At 53.1% G+C, this 14,928-nt stretch overlaps 1 protein-coding gene across 1 annotated transcript in view; it reads left to right on the top strand.

Annotated features, from left to right (window-relative positions):
• VIL1 (villin 1) overlaps positions 1-14,928 on the top strand; it is a 32,466-nt gene that overhangs the window by 1,557 nt on the left and 15,981 nt on the right. Inside the window, exons 2-13 of the mRNA XM_032278226.1 lie at positions 3,292-3,377; positions 3,796-3,870; positions 5,565-5,761; positions 10,277-10,385; positions 10,524-10,634; positions 11,294-11,496; positions 11,606-11,684; positions 11,856-11,954; positions 13,008-13,161; positions 13,442-13,542; positions 13,631-13,768; positions 14,369-14,527. Coding sequence (XP_032134117.1) covers positions 3,303-3,377; positions 3,796-3,870; positions 5,565-5,761; positions 10,277-10,385; positions 10,524-10,634; positions 11,294-11,496; positions 11,606-11,684; positions 11,856-11,954; positions 13,008-13,161; positions 13,442-13,542; positions 13,631-13,768; positions 14,369-14,527 — 1,500 coding nt within the window. The 5' untranslated portion in view covers positions 3,292-3,302. The remainder of the gene's footprint in view (positions 1-3,291; positions 3,378-3,795; positions 3,871-5,564; positions 5,762-10,276; positions 10,386-10,523; positions 10,635-11,293; positions 11,497-11,605; positions 11,685-11,855; positions 11,955-13,007; positions 13,162-13,441; positions 13,543-13,630; positions 13,769-14,368; positions 14,528-14,928) is intronic.

Raw genomic sequence — 14,928 nt, 5'->3', positions numbered from 1 at the left:
GGAAGGAAGGAAGGAAGGAAGGAAGGAAGGAAGGAAGGAAGGAAGGAAGGAAGGAAGGAAGGAAGAGGGCAGGAGCCCAAACCCCTCCAAGGCCTTGAGAGGGTCCTCCTTCCATCCCACAGTTCAGCCTTTCAGCATCGTGAATATTTGTTGAGCACCTACTACGTGCTAGGAGCCGGGGGCTACAAAGACAAATATATTTATGTCTTGGAGCTCAGAGACCTCAGACTTACAATCAGGTTCTTTCATCACCATGTGGTCAGGAGACCAAGAGTGGGGACAGTCCAAGATGACGAGGGGATTCTGCCTGAGGATTCTGGGAAGGTCTCCTGGGAGAAATGAGACCTAAATTGAGTCTAGAAGAGCATGTTAGTGTTACGCAAGAGAAGAAAGGTGGGGAGAGCTCTCCGGGTGGGAGCAGTGAGAGCAGGCGTGGGGTGAGAGGCAGCATGGGGGAGGGGCCCGCCAGCAGTGTGGCATTTCTCGAGGGCAGAGTGCCAGCAGAGAGGGGCCAGGGGGCTGTGTGTATCAGGGAGACTCAAGGGAGTTTAGGTGAACAGAAGGGCAGGATGGGGAGGAGTCCAGGATGCTGCACAGATGGTTGGCTTTGGGGTCTTGGCGTGACGGTGCCCTTCCCGGTCTGGGGACATAGAAGAGAAAGTACCAGGAGTGGGGGAAGCCAGTGAGTTGAAGCTGAGGGAGAAGACAGCTGAAATCCAAACCAGGGCCCATGGTGGCAGGGCTGGGGGCGGTGCAGGGAAGACAGGGGAAGTAAGGAGGGGGCCCTGCCAAGGGGTGGAGGAGAGGCGTCTGCTCTAAGCAACACGGGTAGAGGGCAGGAGCAGCTGGAGGGTATACAGCCGGTAGGGGGGCCACGTCTCAGAGCTCCCACTCCTTTGGCCTGTGGGGACTGGTCCCAATCCTGATTTCTCTCCAAGGAGGGGGAGCACTGGTTTTTTCAAGTCCCTGCTCACCCGAATGCCCTCTGATGAGCAAGAAGTGCCTCCTCATGTCCACCCTCTATTCCTCTTGCTGCCAGTTACCCCTAGAATCAGCATGTTCCTGGGTGGGACTTTAGAGATCATCGATTTAGTTGACCCCCTAAGTTGACCCCCTCAGCTCATAGATGAAGAAGGGAAATGCACGTTCATGCAGCTAGTGACTGTCAAAGAAAAAGGGGGATGGGGCCAAACACAGTGGCTCACGCCTGCAATCCCAGAAGTTTGGGAGGCTAAAGCGGGAAGATCACCTGAGGTCAGGAGTTCGAGACCAGCCTGGCTAACATGGTAAAATCCTGTCTCTACTAAAAATACAAAAATTAGCTGGACATGGTGGCGCACACCTGTAACCTCAGCTACTTGGCAGGCCGAGGCAGGAGAATGGCTTGAACCTGGAAGACAGAGCTTTCAGTGAGCTAAGATTGTGCCACTGCACTTCAGTCTCAGCAGTAAGAGCTAAACTCCATCTCAAAATAAATAAATCAATAAAAGGGGGGACGGAGACAAAGGAGATGATAGAAATGAAACAGAAAACATTCCCCTCCTTTGTACCCAACTGGTTCTGCTGGACCAGGAATCCTGGGAGCCCTGGGGACTTGGCGAGTTGAAAAATACCTGATGGAGGAGGCCATGGTTGCCTGATGGAGGAGGCCATAGCCGACAGGCCATCAGACAAGACCCAGGCCCAAGGGGCTCCTACATATACACAGCAAGCTGCTGCTGATCGGTGGAGGAGGCTCTGATCAGAGACTGGGCAGGGCCTTGCCTCAAACTCCAGAATGCCAGGGAAGCAGCGGCCACCCCTCAGGGCTCAGAAAAGGGAGGTTCCAAGTACTAAAAGGCCAAGTCACTAAGAGGTGACTCAGAGTCAAGGTGCAAGGAGAGATTAGATAGTGAGATTTCAGGCTGTCAGCGAGTGGTGGCCTGACCTGTCGGCCAAATGCCCTTTCATTTTTATTCACCAGTTCAAGGAGCACTCATGGAGGGCAGCTCCCTGCCAGGCTGGTGAAAGGCTCCGTGGAGATCTGGGTGGCCTCTGGCCTGGTGAGAAGGAGTCTCAAAACTAGGAAGGAGAGGCCGGGCACGGTGGCTCATGCCTGTAATCCCAGCCCTTTGGGAGGCCGAGGCAGGCCGATCACCTGAGGTCAGGGAGTTTGAGACCAGCCTGGCTAACATGGTGAAACCCCGTTTCTACTAAAAACATAAAAAATTAGCCAGGAGTGGTGGCGTGTGCCTCTAATCCCAGCTACTCAGGAGGCTGAGACAAGAGAATTGCTTGAACCCCCGAGGCAGAGGTTCAAGTGAGCCGAGTTTGCACCATTGCCCTCCAGCTTAGGCAACAAGAGTGAAACTCTGTTTAAAAAAAAAAAAAAAACAAACCTAGGGAGAGAATAACTGAGAACACGTGGCTCACTCTGTCCTGGCTCATATCAGAATCACTGGGGAGTTTTAAAAGCACCCATGCCCCGCCTCCCAAAAGGCAGAAAATAAAGCACCCATTCCCAGGCCCCACCCTGGCCTAATTAAATCAGAATCTCTGGGGATGCCACCTGAGCATAGAGCATCAATATGTTCAGAATCTCCCCGGGTGATGCTGACGAGCAGCTGGGGCGAACACAGCTACAGGTCCAAGCAGAAAGGGCTGGCCGGGCGTGGTGGCTCACGCCTGTAATCCCAGCACTTTGGGAGGCTGTGGCAGGTGGATCACCTGAGGTCAGGAGTTTGGGGCCAGCCTGGCCAACATGGCAAAACCCCATCTTTACTAAAAATACAAAATTAGCCAGGTGTGGTGGTGGGTGCCTATAATCCCAACTACATGGGAAGCTAAGGGAGGAGAATTGCTTGAACCTGGGAGGCGGAGGTTGCAGTGAGCCAAGATTCATCCAGCCTGGGTGACAGAGCAAGATTCCATCTCAAAAAGAAAAAAAAGGAGAAAGGGCTGACATGAGGAGAAAAGTTTGGGGAGGAAGGATTCCTTCCAGTTCAGTGGGCAGAGGGTGGTTCTCAGTGGGAGGGTTCACTCTGTTCATTCGTTCATTCATTCATTCATTCATCTATCCCTCACTCCTCCCCTCCCCCTCTCTTTTCCTTTATCCAGCATAGTCACTGTGCTGGACACTGTGGATTCGGTACCAAACAAGCAGCAATGGTCCCCGAGTAGGGAGTAGCTCTCTATGCTCCCCCCGGCCCCTGAGTCTGCAACCTCCTGGCACTGTTGGGAGTTCTCTAGGGCCAGGCTGGAAGGGCAGCATCTGAACCCAGGGTGCCTCTGCTCCACCGCCTTCTCCCCTAGGCTCACTCACCATGACCACGCTGAGCACCCAAGTCAAAGGCTCTCTCAACGTCACGACCCCAGGGCTGCAGATATGGAGGATTGAGGTGAGGCCCCGTCTGGGCGTGGGCACCGTGCAGGCCTGGGGTGGAGGGAGGGAAGGTAGAGGGTGGGCTTTCTCTTCGTTTCCTCTGCTCCTGCCCTGCGGCCCCCGGGAGTGCAGCCCCGCGCTTCCCACATCATCCACACCCCACTGGTCTCCCTTTCCCTGTGCTCCATTCCTCCCCCTCTGCTCTCAACCTTCCTCTCCGTTTCCTCTTCCTCACTTATGCCTTCCTTTCCCTCTCTCGAGTTCCCTTCTCCCACCCTCACGAAGTTTCCTTCTCCCCTCTTCCTTTTCTCTCTTTTCATTCCTGGGCCCGGCGCTTTTTCTCCGACCCCTGCTCCTCCTGGGCCCTCCTCCTCCCAAGCCTAGGGGTCCTGGTGGTCCCGGTCAGCCCCTCTGACCCGTCTTTCTCTCCTTAGGCCATGCAGATGGTACCTGTTCCTTCCAGCACCTTTGGGAGCTTCTTCGACGGTGACTGCTACATCATCTTGGCTGTGAGTCAGGGGCAGGGGAGGGGCTGAGCAGAGAGCAAAAGCCATTGTGGTGTCAGGGAGGAAGCACAGGCTGGGGGCTATGGGGAGAGCCGGCCTGGCTTCACCTCAAGACAGAATTCACTGAGTGTGTTTAAGTGGCCACCCTCGTGGTGGCTTTACAGAGGTCAGAGGCTCTCCCTGCCCTGATCCACTCAGCTCCCATCTGAGGCCAACTTCTGTGGATTCACAGTCTTGGGGGGCCTTCTGAGTTGTTGCCATATCACCCTAATTCATGTCCACATTTTCAAAATCCATAGTCATCTTTTTTTTCAACTTTTTCCAGTTGGAGTCTTGCTCTGTCCACCAGGCTGGAGTGCAGTGACACGATCTTGGTTCACTGCAACCTCTACCTCCAGGGTTCAAGCGATTCTCCTGCCTCAGTCTCTCAAGTAGCTGGGAAGACTGGTGCCTGCCACCACACCCAGCTAATTGTTTTTGTATTTCTCTCTCTCTTTTTTTTTTTAAAAGATGGGGTTTCACCATATTGGTCAAGCTGGTCTTGAACTCCTGACCTTAGGTAATCCACCCGCCTCAGCCTCCCAAAGTGCTAGGATTACAGACGTGAGCCACCATGCCTGGCTGTTTTTGTATTTCTCAATAGAGACGGGGTTTCTCCATGTTGGTCAGGCTGGCTGGTCTCGAACTCCTAACCTCAGTTGATCCAGTCCACCCATTTCAGTCTCCCAAAGTGCTGGGATTACAGGTGTGAGCTACCACGCCTGGCCTCGCAGTCATCTTCATATCACCTTGATTTTCACCACACCCTGGTACCACCTGTACTATTAAGATATTTATATTTTTTTCTTTATATTGACTCATTTTAATATTGTATTGTATTTTATTTATTATTTTGTTTGAGACAGTCTCGCTCTATCGCCCAGGCTGGAGTGCAGTGGCAGGATCTTGGCTTAGTGCAATCTCTGCCTCCTGGGTTCGAGCAATTCTCATGCCTCATCCTCCCCAGTAGCTCAGATTACAGGTGCCTGCCACCATGTCCAGCTAATTTTTTTTTTTTTTGAGACAGTCTCACTCTGTTGCCCAGGCTGGAGCGCAATGGTGTGATCTTGGCTCACTGCAACCTCTGCCTCCTGGGTTCAAATGATTCTCCTGCCTCAGCCTCCCGAGTAGCTGGGACCACAGGCATGCACCACCACATCCACTCATTTTTGTATTTTTAGTAGAGACAGGGTTTCGCCATGTTGGTCAGGATGATCTCAATCTCTTGACTTCATGATCTGCCTGCCTTGGCCTCCCAAAACGTTGGGATTACAAGCATGAGCCACCATGCCGGCCTAATTTTTGTATTTTTAGTAAAGACGGGGTTTCACCATGTAGGCCAGTCTGGTCTTGAACTCCTAACCTCAGATGATCTGCCTGCCTCTGCCTCCCAAAGTGCTGGGATTACAGGTGTGAGCCACCAAGCCTGGCACAAGCAAGTTATTTCTGAGATGAGGCAAGGGAGGCCAGGAGCGGAGAAGCCACTTGCCACATGTCTCAGAGACTCAGTGGTAAAGCTGGGGCATGACTCAGGGCTCCTGACCAGCAGCCCAGCGCACTGGCCCTGTGCCAAGCTCCCCCATGGTCCTGGAAGGCACATGTGCGGGAGGGGCTGTGGGAGCCCAGGGCCTCAGGTACACTGGACACCCTTCCCCTAGATCCACAAGACAGCCAGCAACCTGTCCTATGACATCCACTACTGGATTGGCCAGAACTCCTCCCAGGATGAGCAGGGGGCAGCTGCCATCTACACTACACAGATGGACGACTTCCTGAAGGGCCGGGCTGTGCAGCACCGCGAGGTCCAGGGCAACGAGAGCGAGGCCTTCCGAGGCTACTTCAAGCAAGGCATTGTGTAGGGAAGCGCGCTGCAGGCGGGGGAATGTGGATGAGGGGTAGGGACGGAGAGGTTGGGGCTGAACTGAAGAGGCAGGGACACCCAGGCCTGCTCTGGGCTGGGAAGAACACTCGGAGCTGGCGGAGGTGACCTGGGGCGGGGAAGGGATCCAGAAACTGTGGGGAGAGGCACGAGGGGGACCCTCAGGAGTTTTTGGTGATTTTCCTTCACCTTTCCACTCCCCAACTCTTATTTCTGCCACTGCCTTGCCCTTGGTCTGGAGGTGTTCTGAAATTCTGTAACCCTCGTGAGTCTCTGGAAATCAGCCCCTACTTGAATGTCCTGGAGAGCGCAGTGCTAATCAAGGCCCCAACTCTGGCCAACAGGGAAATGGCTGCTCCCCCATCTATCTCTAATGCAGGCCTACCACACTAAAACCAAGACTGCCAGCTTTTCTTTTTTTTCTTTTTCTTTTTCTCTTTCTTTTTTTTTTTTTAGATGGAGTCTTGCTCTGTTGCCCAGGCTAGAGTACAGTAGTGTGATCTCAGCTCACTGCAACCTCCACCTTCTGGGCTCAAGCGATTCTCATGCCTCAGCCTTCCCAGTAGCTGGGATTATAGGCGCCCACCACCATGCCTGGCTAATGTTTGTATTTTTAGTAGAGATGGTGTTTCACCATGGGCAGACTAATCTCGAACTCCTGACCTCAGGTGATCACCTACCTCAGCCTCCCAGAGTGCTGGGACCACAGGTGTGAGCCACCATGCCAGATTTTTTTTTCTTTTTTTTTTTTGAGACGGAGTCTTGCTCTGTCACCCAGGCTGGAGTGCAGCAGCACGATCTCAGTTCACTGCAACCTCTGCCTCCTGGGTTGAAGGGATTCTCCTGTCTCCGCCTCCTGAGTAGCTGAGATTATAGGCACCCACCACCACACCCAACTAATTTTTGTATTTTTAGTAGAAACAGTTTCACTGTGTTGGCCAGTCTGGTCTCAAACTCCTGACCTCATGATTCACCCACCTTGGCCTCCCAAAGTGCTGCAATTACAAGTGTGAGCCAGTGCACCCAGCCTCAGCTAATTTTTTAATATATATATAGATTGTAGAGACAAGAGTCTTCCTCTGTTGCCCAGGCTGGTCTCAGACTCCTGGGCTTAAGTGAATTCTCCTACCTCAGCCTCCTAAAGTCTCCTGGGATTACAGGTATGAGCCATCACTCCCAGCCCAGACTGCTGGCTTTTCTGTATGAGTTGAAGTTTTGGCCTAGCTTTCCCCAGGGAAACACACACTCTAGATCTGAGTTGTTACTGACTTGTAGGACAGGACAGGGGCTCTCTAATTAGCCACAATCCCCACCACCACCCCCCCCACACTTTTTTTTTGAGACAGCATCTTGGCTTTGTCACCAGGCCGGAGTGCAGTGGTGCGATCTCGGCTCACTGTAACCTCCGCCTCCCAGGTTCAAGTGATTGTCCTGCCTCAGCCTCCTGAGTAGCTGGGACCACAGGTGCGTGCCGCCATGCCCAGCCAATTTTTGTATTTTTAGTAGAGATGGGGTTTCACCATGTTGGCCACGATGGTCTCAATCTCTTGACCTCGTGATCTGCCCACCTCGGCCTCCCAAAGTGCTGGCGTTACAGGCCTGAGCCACCGCGCCCGGCCCTACCCATCTTTTTGGTCTTGCTCCTCTCTCCCCACGCTACAGCAGTCATCCGTTCCCATGGGCACTGGGGTGGCACTTCTTTCTTCTTTTCTTCTACTCTGATCCCCTGTCCTCAGGATTCTGTCCTTATTTATTAACATATTTCTTTTTTTTTTTTTTGAGATGGAGTCTCACTTTCTCGCCCAGGCTGGCATGCAGTAGTGTGATCTCAGCTCACTGCAAACCTCCGCCTCCCAGGTTCAAGCGATTCTCCTGCCTCAGCCTCCCAAGTAGCTGGGACTACAGGCGTGCACCGCCATGCCTAGCTAACTTTTATATTTTTAGTAGAGATGGGGTTTACCATGTTGGTCAGGCTGGTCTGAAACTCCCGAACTCAAATGATCCATCCACTTTGGCCTGCCAAAGTGCTGGGATTACAGGGGTAAGCTACCGCACCTGGCCTATTAAGACATTTCCCACTATTCATATATCATGGCCCTATTTTTGCATGCATCTCCATAGGGCAGGGACTCGGGTGAGGTGAGTGAGGATCTAGGTTGCAGTTTTGTTTTGAGATGGAGTTTCGCTCTTGTTACCCAGGCTGGGGTGCAGTGCTGCGATCTTGGCTCACTGCAACTTCCACCACCTGGGTTCAAGTGATTCTCCTGCCTCAGCCTCCCAAGTAGCTGATACTACAGGCACCCGCCACCACACCCAGCTAATTTTTATATTTTTGGTAGAGATAGGGTTTTACCACGTTGGCCAGGCTGGTCTCAAACTCCTGACCTGAGGTAATCTGCCTGCCTTGGCCTCCCAAAGTGCTGGGATTACAGGCGTGAGCCACCACGCCCAGCTTAGGGTGCAGTTTTTTGTTTCTTTTTTAATAGCGGTTTTATTCTGCCCAGTTCCTATCAGAGGGTACATAACAGAGGGGGGGATTTCCCAGTACACCAAATTGTTGGTAGGCCTAAATACAGGAACTTTTAAATTATCTTGGTTATACCTAAACATTGCTACTCCCCTACCCTAGCCCTGAAAAAGTGAGAGAGCTTGTCAAGGCAAAGTTTTTTTTTTTTGAGACGGAGTTTCGCTCTTGTTACCCAGGCTGGAGTGCAATGGCACAATCTCAGCTCACCGCAACCTCCGCCTCCTGGGTTCGGGCAATTCTCCTGCCTCAGCCTCCTGAGTAGCTGGGATTACAGGCACGTGCCACCATGCCCAGCTAATTTTTTATATTTTTAGTAGAGACGGGGTTTCACCATGTTGACCAGGATGGTCTCGATCTCTTGACCTCGTGATCCACCCGCCTCAGCCCCCCAAAGTGCTGGGATTACAGGCTTGAGCCATCGCGCCTGGCTTTTTTTTTTTTAATTGCATTTTAGATTTGGGGGTACATGTGAAGAACATGCAAGATTGTTGCATAGGTACACACACGGCAGTGTGATTTGCTGCCTTCCTCCCCATCACCTATATCTGGCATTTCTCCCCATGCTGTCTCTCCCCAACTCCCCACCCCCCACTGTCCCTCCCCTATTTCCCCCCAACAGGCCCCAGTGTGTGATGCTCCCCTCCCTGTGTCCATGTGTTCTCATTGTTCAATACTCGCCTATGAGTGAGAACATGTGGTGTTGGATTTTCTGCTCTTGTGTCAGTTTGCTGAGAATGATGGTTTCCAAGTTCATCCATGTCCCTGCAAAGAACACGAACTCATTGCTTTTCATGACTGCATAGTATTCCATGGTGTATATGTGCCACATTTTCCCTGTCCAGTCTATCATCGATGGGCATTTGGGTTGGTTCCAGGTCTTTGCTATTGTGAACAGTGCTGCAATGAACATTCATGTGCATGTGTCCTTATAGTAGAACGATTTATAATCCTTTGGATATATACCCAGTAATGGGATTGCTGGGTCAAATGGAATTTCTATTTCTAGGTCCTTGAGGAATCGCCACAGTATTCCACAATGGTTGAACTAATTTACACTCCCACCAACAGTGTAAAAGTGTTCCCATTTCTCCACATCCTCTCCAGCATCTGTTGTCTCCAGATTTTTTAATGATAGCCATTCTAACTGGCGTGAGATAGTATCTCAATGTAGTTTTGATTTGCACTTCTCTAATGACCAGTGATGATGAGCATTTTTTCATATGTTTGTTGGCCTCATGTATGTCTTCTTTTGCAAAGTGTCTGTTCATGTCCTTTGCCCATTTTTGAATGGGCTTGTTTGTTTTTTTCTTGTAAATCTGTTTTAGTTCTTTGTAGATTCTGGCTATCAGCCCTTTGTCAGATGGGTAGATTGCAAAAATTTTTTCCCATTCTGTTGGTTGCTGATTCACTCTAATGACTGTTTCTTTTGCTGTGCAGAAGCTGTGGAGTTTGATTAGGTCCCATTTGCCTTTTTTGGCTTTTGTTGCCAATGCTTTTGGTGTTTTGGTCATGAAGTCCTTGCCTATGCCTATGTCCTGAATGGTTTTGTCTAAATTTTCTTCTAGGGTTTTTATGGTGTTAGGCCTTATGTTTAAGTCTTTAATCCATCTGGAGTTAATTTTAGTGTAAGGTTTCAGGAAGGGGTCCAGTTTCTGCTTTCCGCACATGGCTGGACATTTTTCCCCAACACCATTTATCAAACAAGGAATCCTTTCCCCATTGCTTGTTTTTGTTAGGGTGCAGTTTTTAAGGTCTCTGTAACTGTGAGGGTGTGCAAGGGCACGCCACAGGCCGACCTGACAGTGCAGGACTCCTTAAAGTTTGCACCCTCAGCACGTCATTCACCTCACCTAGTCCCAGCCTGGCCCTCACGTGGCTCCAGCTCGGCAGCCAGGACCTGGGAGAACAGGGACCAGGCACACCTCCCAGCCCACTCCGTCAGATCAGCTCACCTCTCTTCTCAGGATCCAGAAAGGTGGCGTGGCTTCCGGCATGAAGCACGTGGAGACCAACTCCTTTGACGTCCAGAGGCTGCTGCATGTCAAGGGCAAGAGGAACGTGGTAGCTGGAGAGGTAGGCAGGCCCTGCTGGAGCATCGGCCAGGGTGGAGGGCAGGAGCTGAGGAGGGGTGAGAGGCAGGGAGCGATGGCCAAGATGGTGGATGGTAGGTGAGCTCTGAGTGGGGTCTGTACCTCCCCCGTGGCTCCCTAGGTAGAGATGTCCTGGAAGAGTTTCAACCGAGGGGATGTTTTCCTCCTGGACCTCGGGAAGCTAATCATCCAGTGGAACGGACCTGAAAGCAACCGCATGGAGAGACTCAGGGTAACCTGCCCATGCACCACACCTCCATCTCGAATCCTAGCCTGCCCCCGCCTGCTCCTGCAGACCCAGCACCTACCCCCTTCGGCTCCCTTTCCCCAGGCCTCTCCCTGCTGACTGCTGGGGACGGTGGTTGAAGGTGAATCTGTCTCCGTGTGTTTGGGGCAGGTGTGCGTGCTGGAGTTTGCATGTGTGTGCTTGAGTCCATTCCACTCAGATAGAATGAGTGTCTACAGTGTGGCAGAGCCTGTGCCCAGCCTTGTCGATCCAGCGGTGAATGAAACGGGCATGGGCATGCGTGTGTTTCTACTCACAGCACATTGACACTGTGCGTGCACTGTGAGGCTGCAAGCATGTTTTGGGGCAAAGAGATTGAGTACTGTGATCCTTGGGGCTTGGCTCTCGTCCTGAACTGTGAGGCCTAAGCACATGTTTCCCACGCTGTCAGAACAGAAGACCCAGGAAGCCTGCTCTCCCAGCTATCTTTCCCCTGATTTCCTTACATGGCTTAAAAGTGTGGCCCCTCCAATGGGAAAAGCAGGGCAGGGACTCAACCCTTGCGGCTGCAGTAGGTGATCTGGGCTTGCCTGGCAGGGTGTCGGGTGGCAGACACTGCCTTGTTCCCCACCCCTCCCGATGGGTCACCAGAGGCCTTCCTGCAGGGCATGACTCTGGCCAAGGAGATCCGAGACCAGGAGCGAGGAGGGCGCACCTACGTAGGTGTGGTGGATGGAGAGAATGAATCGGCATCTCCACAGCTGATGGAGGTGATGAACCGCGTGCTGGGCAAGCGCTGTGAGCTGAAGGCTGCTGTGCCGGACACGGTGGTGGAGCCGGCACTCAAGGCCGCACTCAAGCTGTACCAGTGAGCACCCAGCGGGGTCTTCCTGGGTGCTGGGGACTCCCCGGGGGCAGGTGCCCTGGCTGAGGGGCATGGGTGCCCTCCCCATCTATGCCTTGCTTCTGTCCTGCAGTGTGTCTGACTCCGAGGGGAATCTGGTGATGAGGGAAATCGCCACGCAGCCGCTGACGCAGAACCTGCTCAGTCACGAGGTGAGAGGGTCTGGAGACCCCCAGCCCACTGCAGCCTGGCCCCCTCTCCCTCAAGCAGAAAAATTCCAGGGGGTTGGGGTGGGCATGGGAGGGAGAGACTTGTGTGTGTGTGAGGCTGTCCCAGTCCAGCACTTCCAGCTCCATCAGACTCTTAACCTCTCCCGATTCTAGGACTGTTACATCCTGGACCAGGGGGGCCTGAAGATGTACGTGTGGAAGGGGAAGAAAGCCAACGAGCAGGAGAAGAAGGGAGCCATGAACTATGCGCTGGTAGAAGTGGGGGCCCAGGAGGAGGGCAGAGTGATAGGAGAGAGAACAGCATGGGGTGGGCAGGCAGACTGAGACCAGGGCACAGTGCCAGACACAGGCAGGGAAGGCTGGGAGGGGCAGGATGGGGGCTGGGCACGGCCCAATGAGAGAAGCTGAGGGACCATCCTGCAGTCATCTTGGGGGTTTTCTGTACGCCAGGGAGCCAACCACCAGGCAACTATGGGGCCACCTCAAGATATGGGCTCTCACCTCCCTGGACCTGAGCAGGATTTAGAGAAGGGAAGGAGAGCCGGCACAGTGGCTCACACCTGTGATCCCAGCACTTTGGGAGGCCGAGGTGGGTGGATCACAAGGTCAGAGTTTGAGACCAGCCTGGCCAATATGGCAAAACCCTGTCTTTACTAAAAATACAAAAATTAGCTGGGTGTGGTGGCAGACACCTGCAGTCCCAGCTACTCAGGAGGCTGAGGCAGGAGAATCACTTGAACCCGGGAGGCAGAGGTTGCAGTGGCTGAGATCAAGCCACTGCACTCCAGCCTGGGTAACAGAGCAAGACTCCATCTAAAAAAAAAAAAAGAAGGAAAGGAGAAATGGAAGGAGGCTGGCTTCCTACAAAAGGGGATTGGGTAAGCTCAGACGAGGGCCAAGTCAGAATTTGGGTCATTTCTGGGGCTAGAGTTGTGACCCTAACTGGCTTGGGGACCCGCGTTGGATAGGGGACTGGGCATTAGGGTTAGCATGAGGTAGGGTCACGCTAGGAGTTAGATTTGGCTTTGGGATTGGGGTCAGAGTTGGGTCTGGGTATTAGATTGAGGTCACAGTGAGGCTTGAGGGCAGTGTTAGGTTTCATGCGGTATCAGGTTTGACCTTGATGTTGGGGTCAGAGTAGGGTTAGGCTGGTGATCAGCATTGGCACTGGGTTTGGGTTCAGGTTCGGTACCAGGGGTAGATCTGATGGTGGACCTGGCTGGGGTTAGAGCCAGGTTTTGGCTTGCATTGGGAGTGGGGACCAGGGGAGGGGTCTAGCTTCCAGCCACCCATTTCTCTTCCCAGAACTTCATCAAAGCCAAGCAGTACCCGCCAAGCACACAGGTGGAGGTGCAGAATGACGGGGCAGAGTCGGCCGTCTTTCAGCAGCTCTTCCAGAAGTGGACCGTGCCCAACCGGACCTCAGGCCTGGGCAAAACCCACACTGTGGGCTCCGTGGGTGAGAGCCAGGCAGGGGCAGCGAGGGAGCCAGGATCCAGGGGCTAGGCCAGGAGAGCCACTTGGTCCAGTGCTGTCCTACTGGCAGGACAGGTCCTACTGTCCTTCCCTGACATGCATCTTCCACAAAGACTTTTATGCTGGCTCTGAGCTTATCCCAATGGGTCAGGACATGGACAAACTCCAGTTGTCACAAAAAGGGAGCTGAGAGCTCCCTTTGTTGTGAGGACCTGGGGGCCCTCCGCTGGTGACAACTGGTGTCATGATTTCTCCCACTCTAGCCAAGGTGGAGCAGGTGAAGTTCGATGCCTCGTCCATGCATGTCCAGCCCCAGGTGGCTGCCCAGCAGAAGATGGTGGATGATGGGAGTGGGGACGTGCAGGTATGTGAGGGCAGAGCGGCCCGTGCTGGGTGGAGCAGGGATGGTGGAGCCTGTTCTGGACGTCACCCTGGCCTGACACTGGCCCTAGGTGTGGCGCATTGAGGACCTAGAGCTGGCACCTGTGGATTCCAAGTGGCAAGGCCACTTCTACGGGGGCGACTGCTACCTGCTGCTCTACACCTACCTCATCGGCGAGAAGCAGCACTACCTACTCTACATCTGGCAGGTCAGGTCCCGCCCTGTCCCACCTAGAGCACAGCTGGCTTAGCTCCACCTTGTACATACTCCTGCTAAGTGGCCATCACCCTTGGGTTGAATTCCTCTGGGGATGGGGAGCTCACCCCTTCAAGATGGACTGCTTTGGCTACGAGGTCCCACTAGTACCCCATTCACATCCCTTTTCCTTTTAGTTCTCTGAGTCTCCCTTCCAATTTTAATTGCCTTCTGCACATTCTTGTCACCTGCTCTGCCCGTGGGTTTTTGTGTCTAGATGGGAGGGAGCAGGTAGGTGCTGGGAGTGAGTGGTGTGGGGCCTGTGATGCTTCCCTGAGGGAGGAACAGAAAGGAGAGGAGGAAGTTCCGAGTCAAGGCTGGGGTTGTAGGTAGGTCAGGGCTGGGCTGGGTCTGGGAAAGAATTAGGTTTGAGGTTGAGGTCAGAACTGAGGTCTGGGTCAGATCAGGGTTGTGGCTGTTTCACAGCGGAGTTTGGTGGGGAAGACAATTGAGTTTAGAACCAGATTAGAATTGGGGATGAAGTTGTTGCTGAAGCTGAGGATGGGGTCAGAATTGGGGGCCGACACGATCCCACTCACTCCCTCCTGCTCAGGGCTCCCAGGCCAGCCAAGATGAAATTGCAGCATCGGCTTATCAAGCCGTCATCCTCGACCAGAAGTACAATGGTGAACCAGTCCAGATCCGGGTCCCCATGGGCAAGGAGCCGCCTCATCTTATGTCCATCTTCAAGGGACGCATGGTTGTCTACCAGGTATGGCTCCTGAACTGGGGTGAGACAGGCATCCAGGAGATGGGGAAGGGGATGGGTGGTGAAGGCAGGGCTTGGGGCGAAGCCCGTTCTTCATAGGAGACTACCCTGGAGGCTCTATCATCTATGTGTAACTGGTAATAGAAACAACCCATTTGGTTACTTTAGAAATATGTGTAATTGGGCCGGGTGCAGTGGCTCACACCTGTAATCCCAGCACTTTCGGAGGCTGAGGTGGGTGAATCACCTGAGGTCAGGAGTTCAAGACCAGCTTAGCCAACACGGTAAAACCCCGTCTCTACAAAAATACAAAAATTAGCCGGGCATGATGGCTGGTGTCTGTAATTTCAGCTACTCAGGAGGCTGAGGCAGAAGAATTGCTTGAACCTAGGAGGCAGAGGTTG

This window comes from Sapajus apella, unplaced genomic scaffold, assembly GCF_009761245.1.
Source record: "Sapajus apella isolate SASKATOON/1434 unplaced genomic scaffold, GSC_monkey_1.0 scaffold10, whole genome shotgun sequence".
NCBI classification, from domain to species: Eukaryota; Metazoa; Chordata; class Mammalia; order Primates; family Cebidae; genus Sapajus; species Sapajus apella.
The sequence above is the reverse complement of the archived record's forward strand: the minus strand, read 5'-3'. Positions and strand labels throughout refer to the sequence as shown.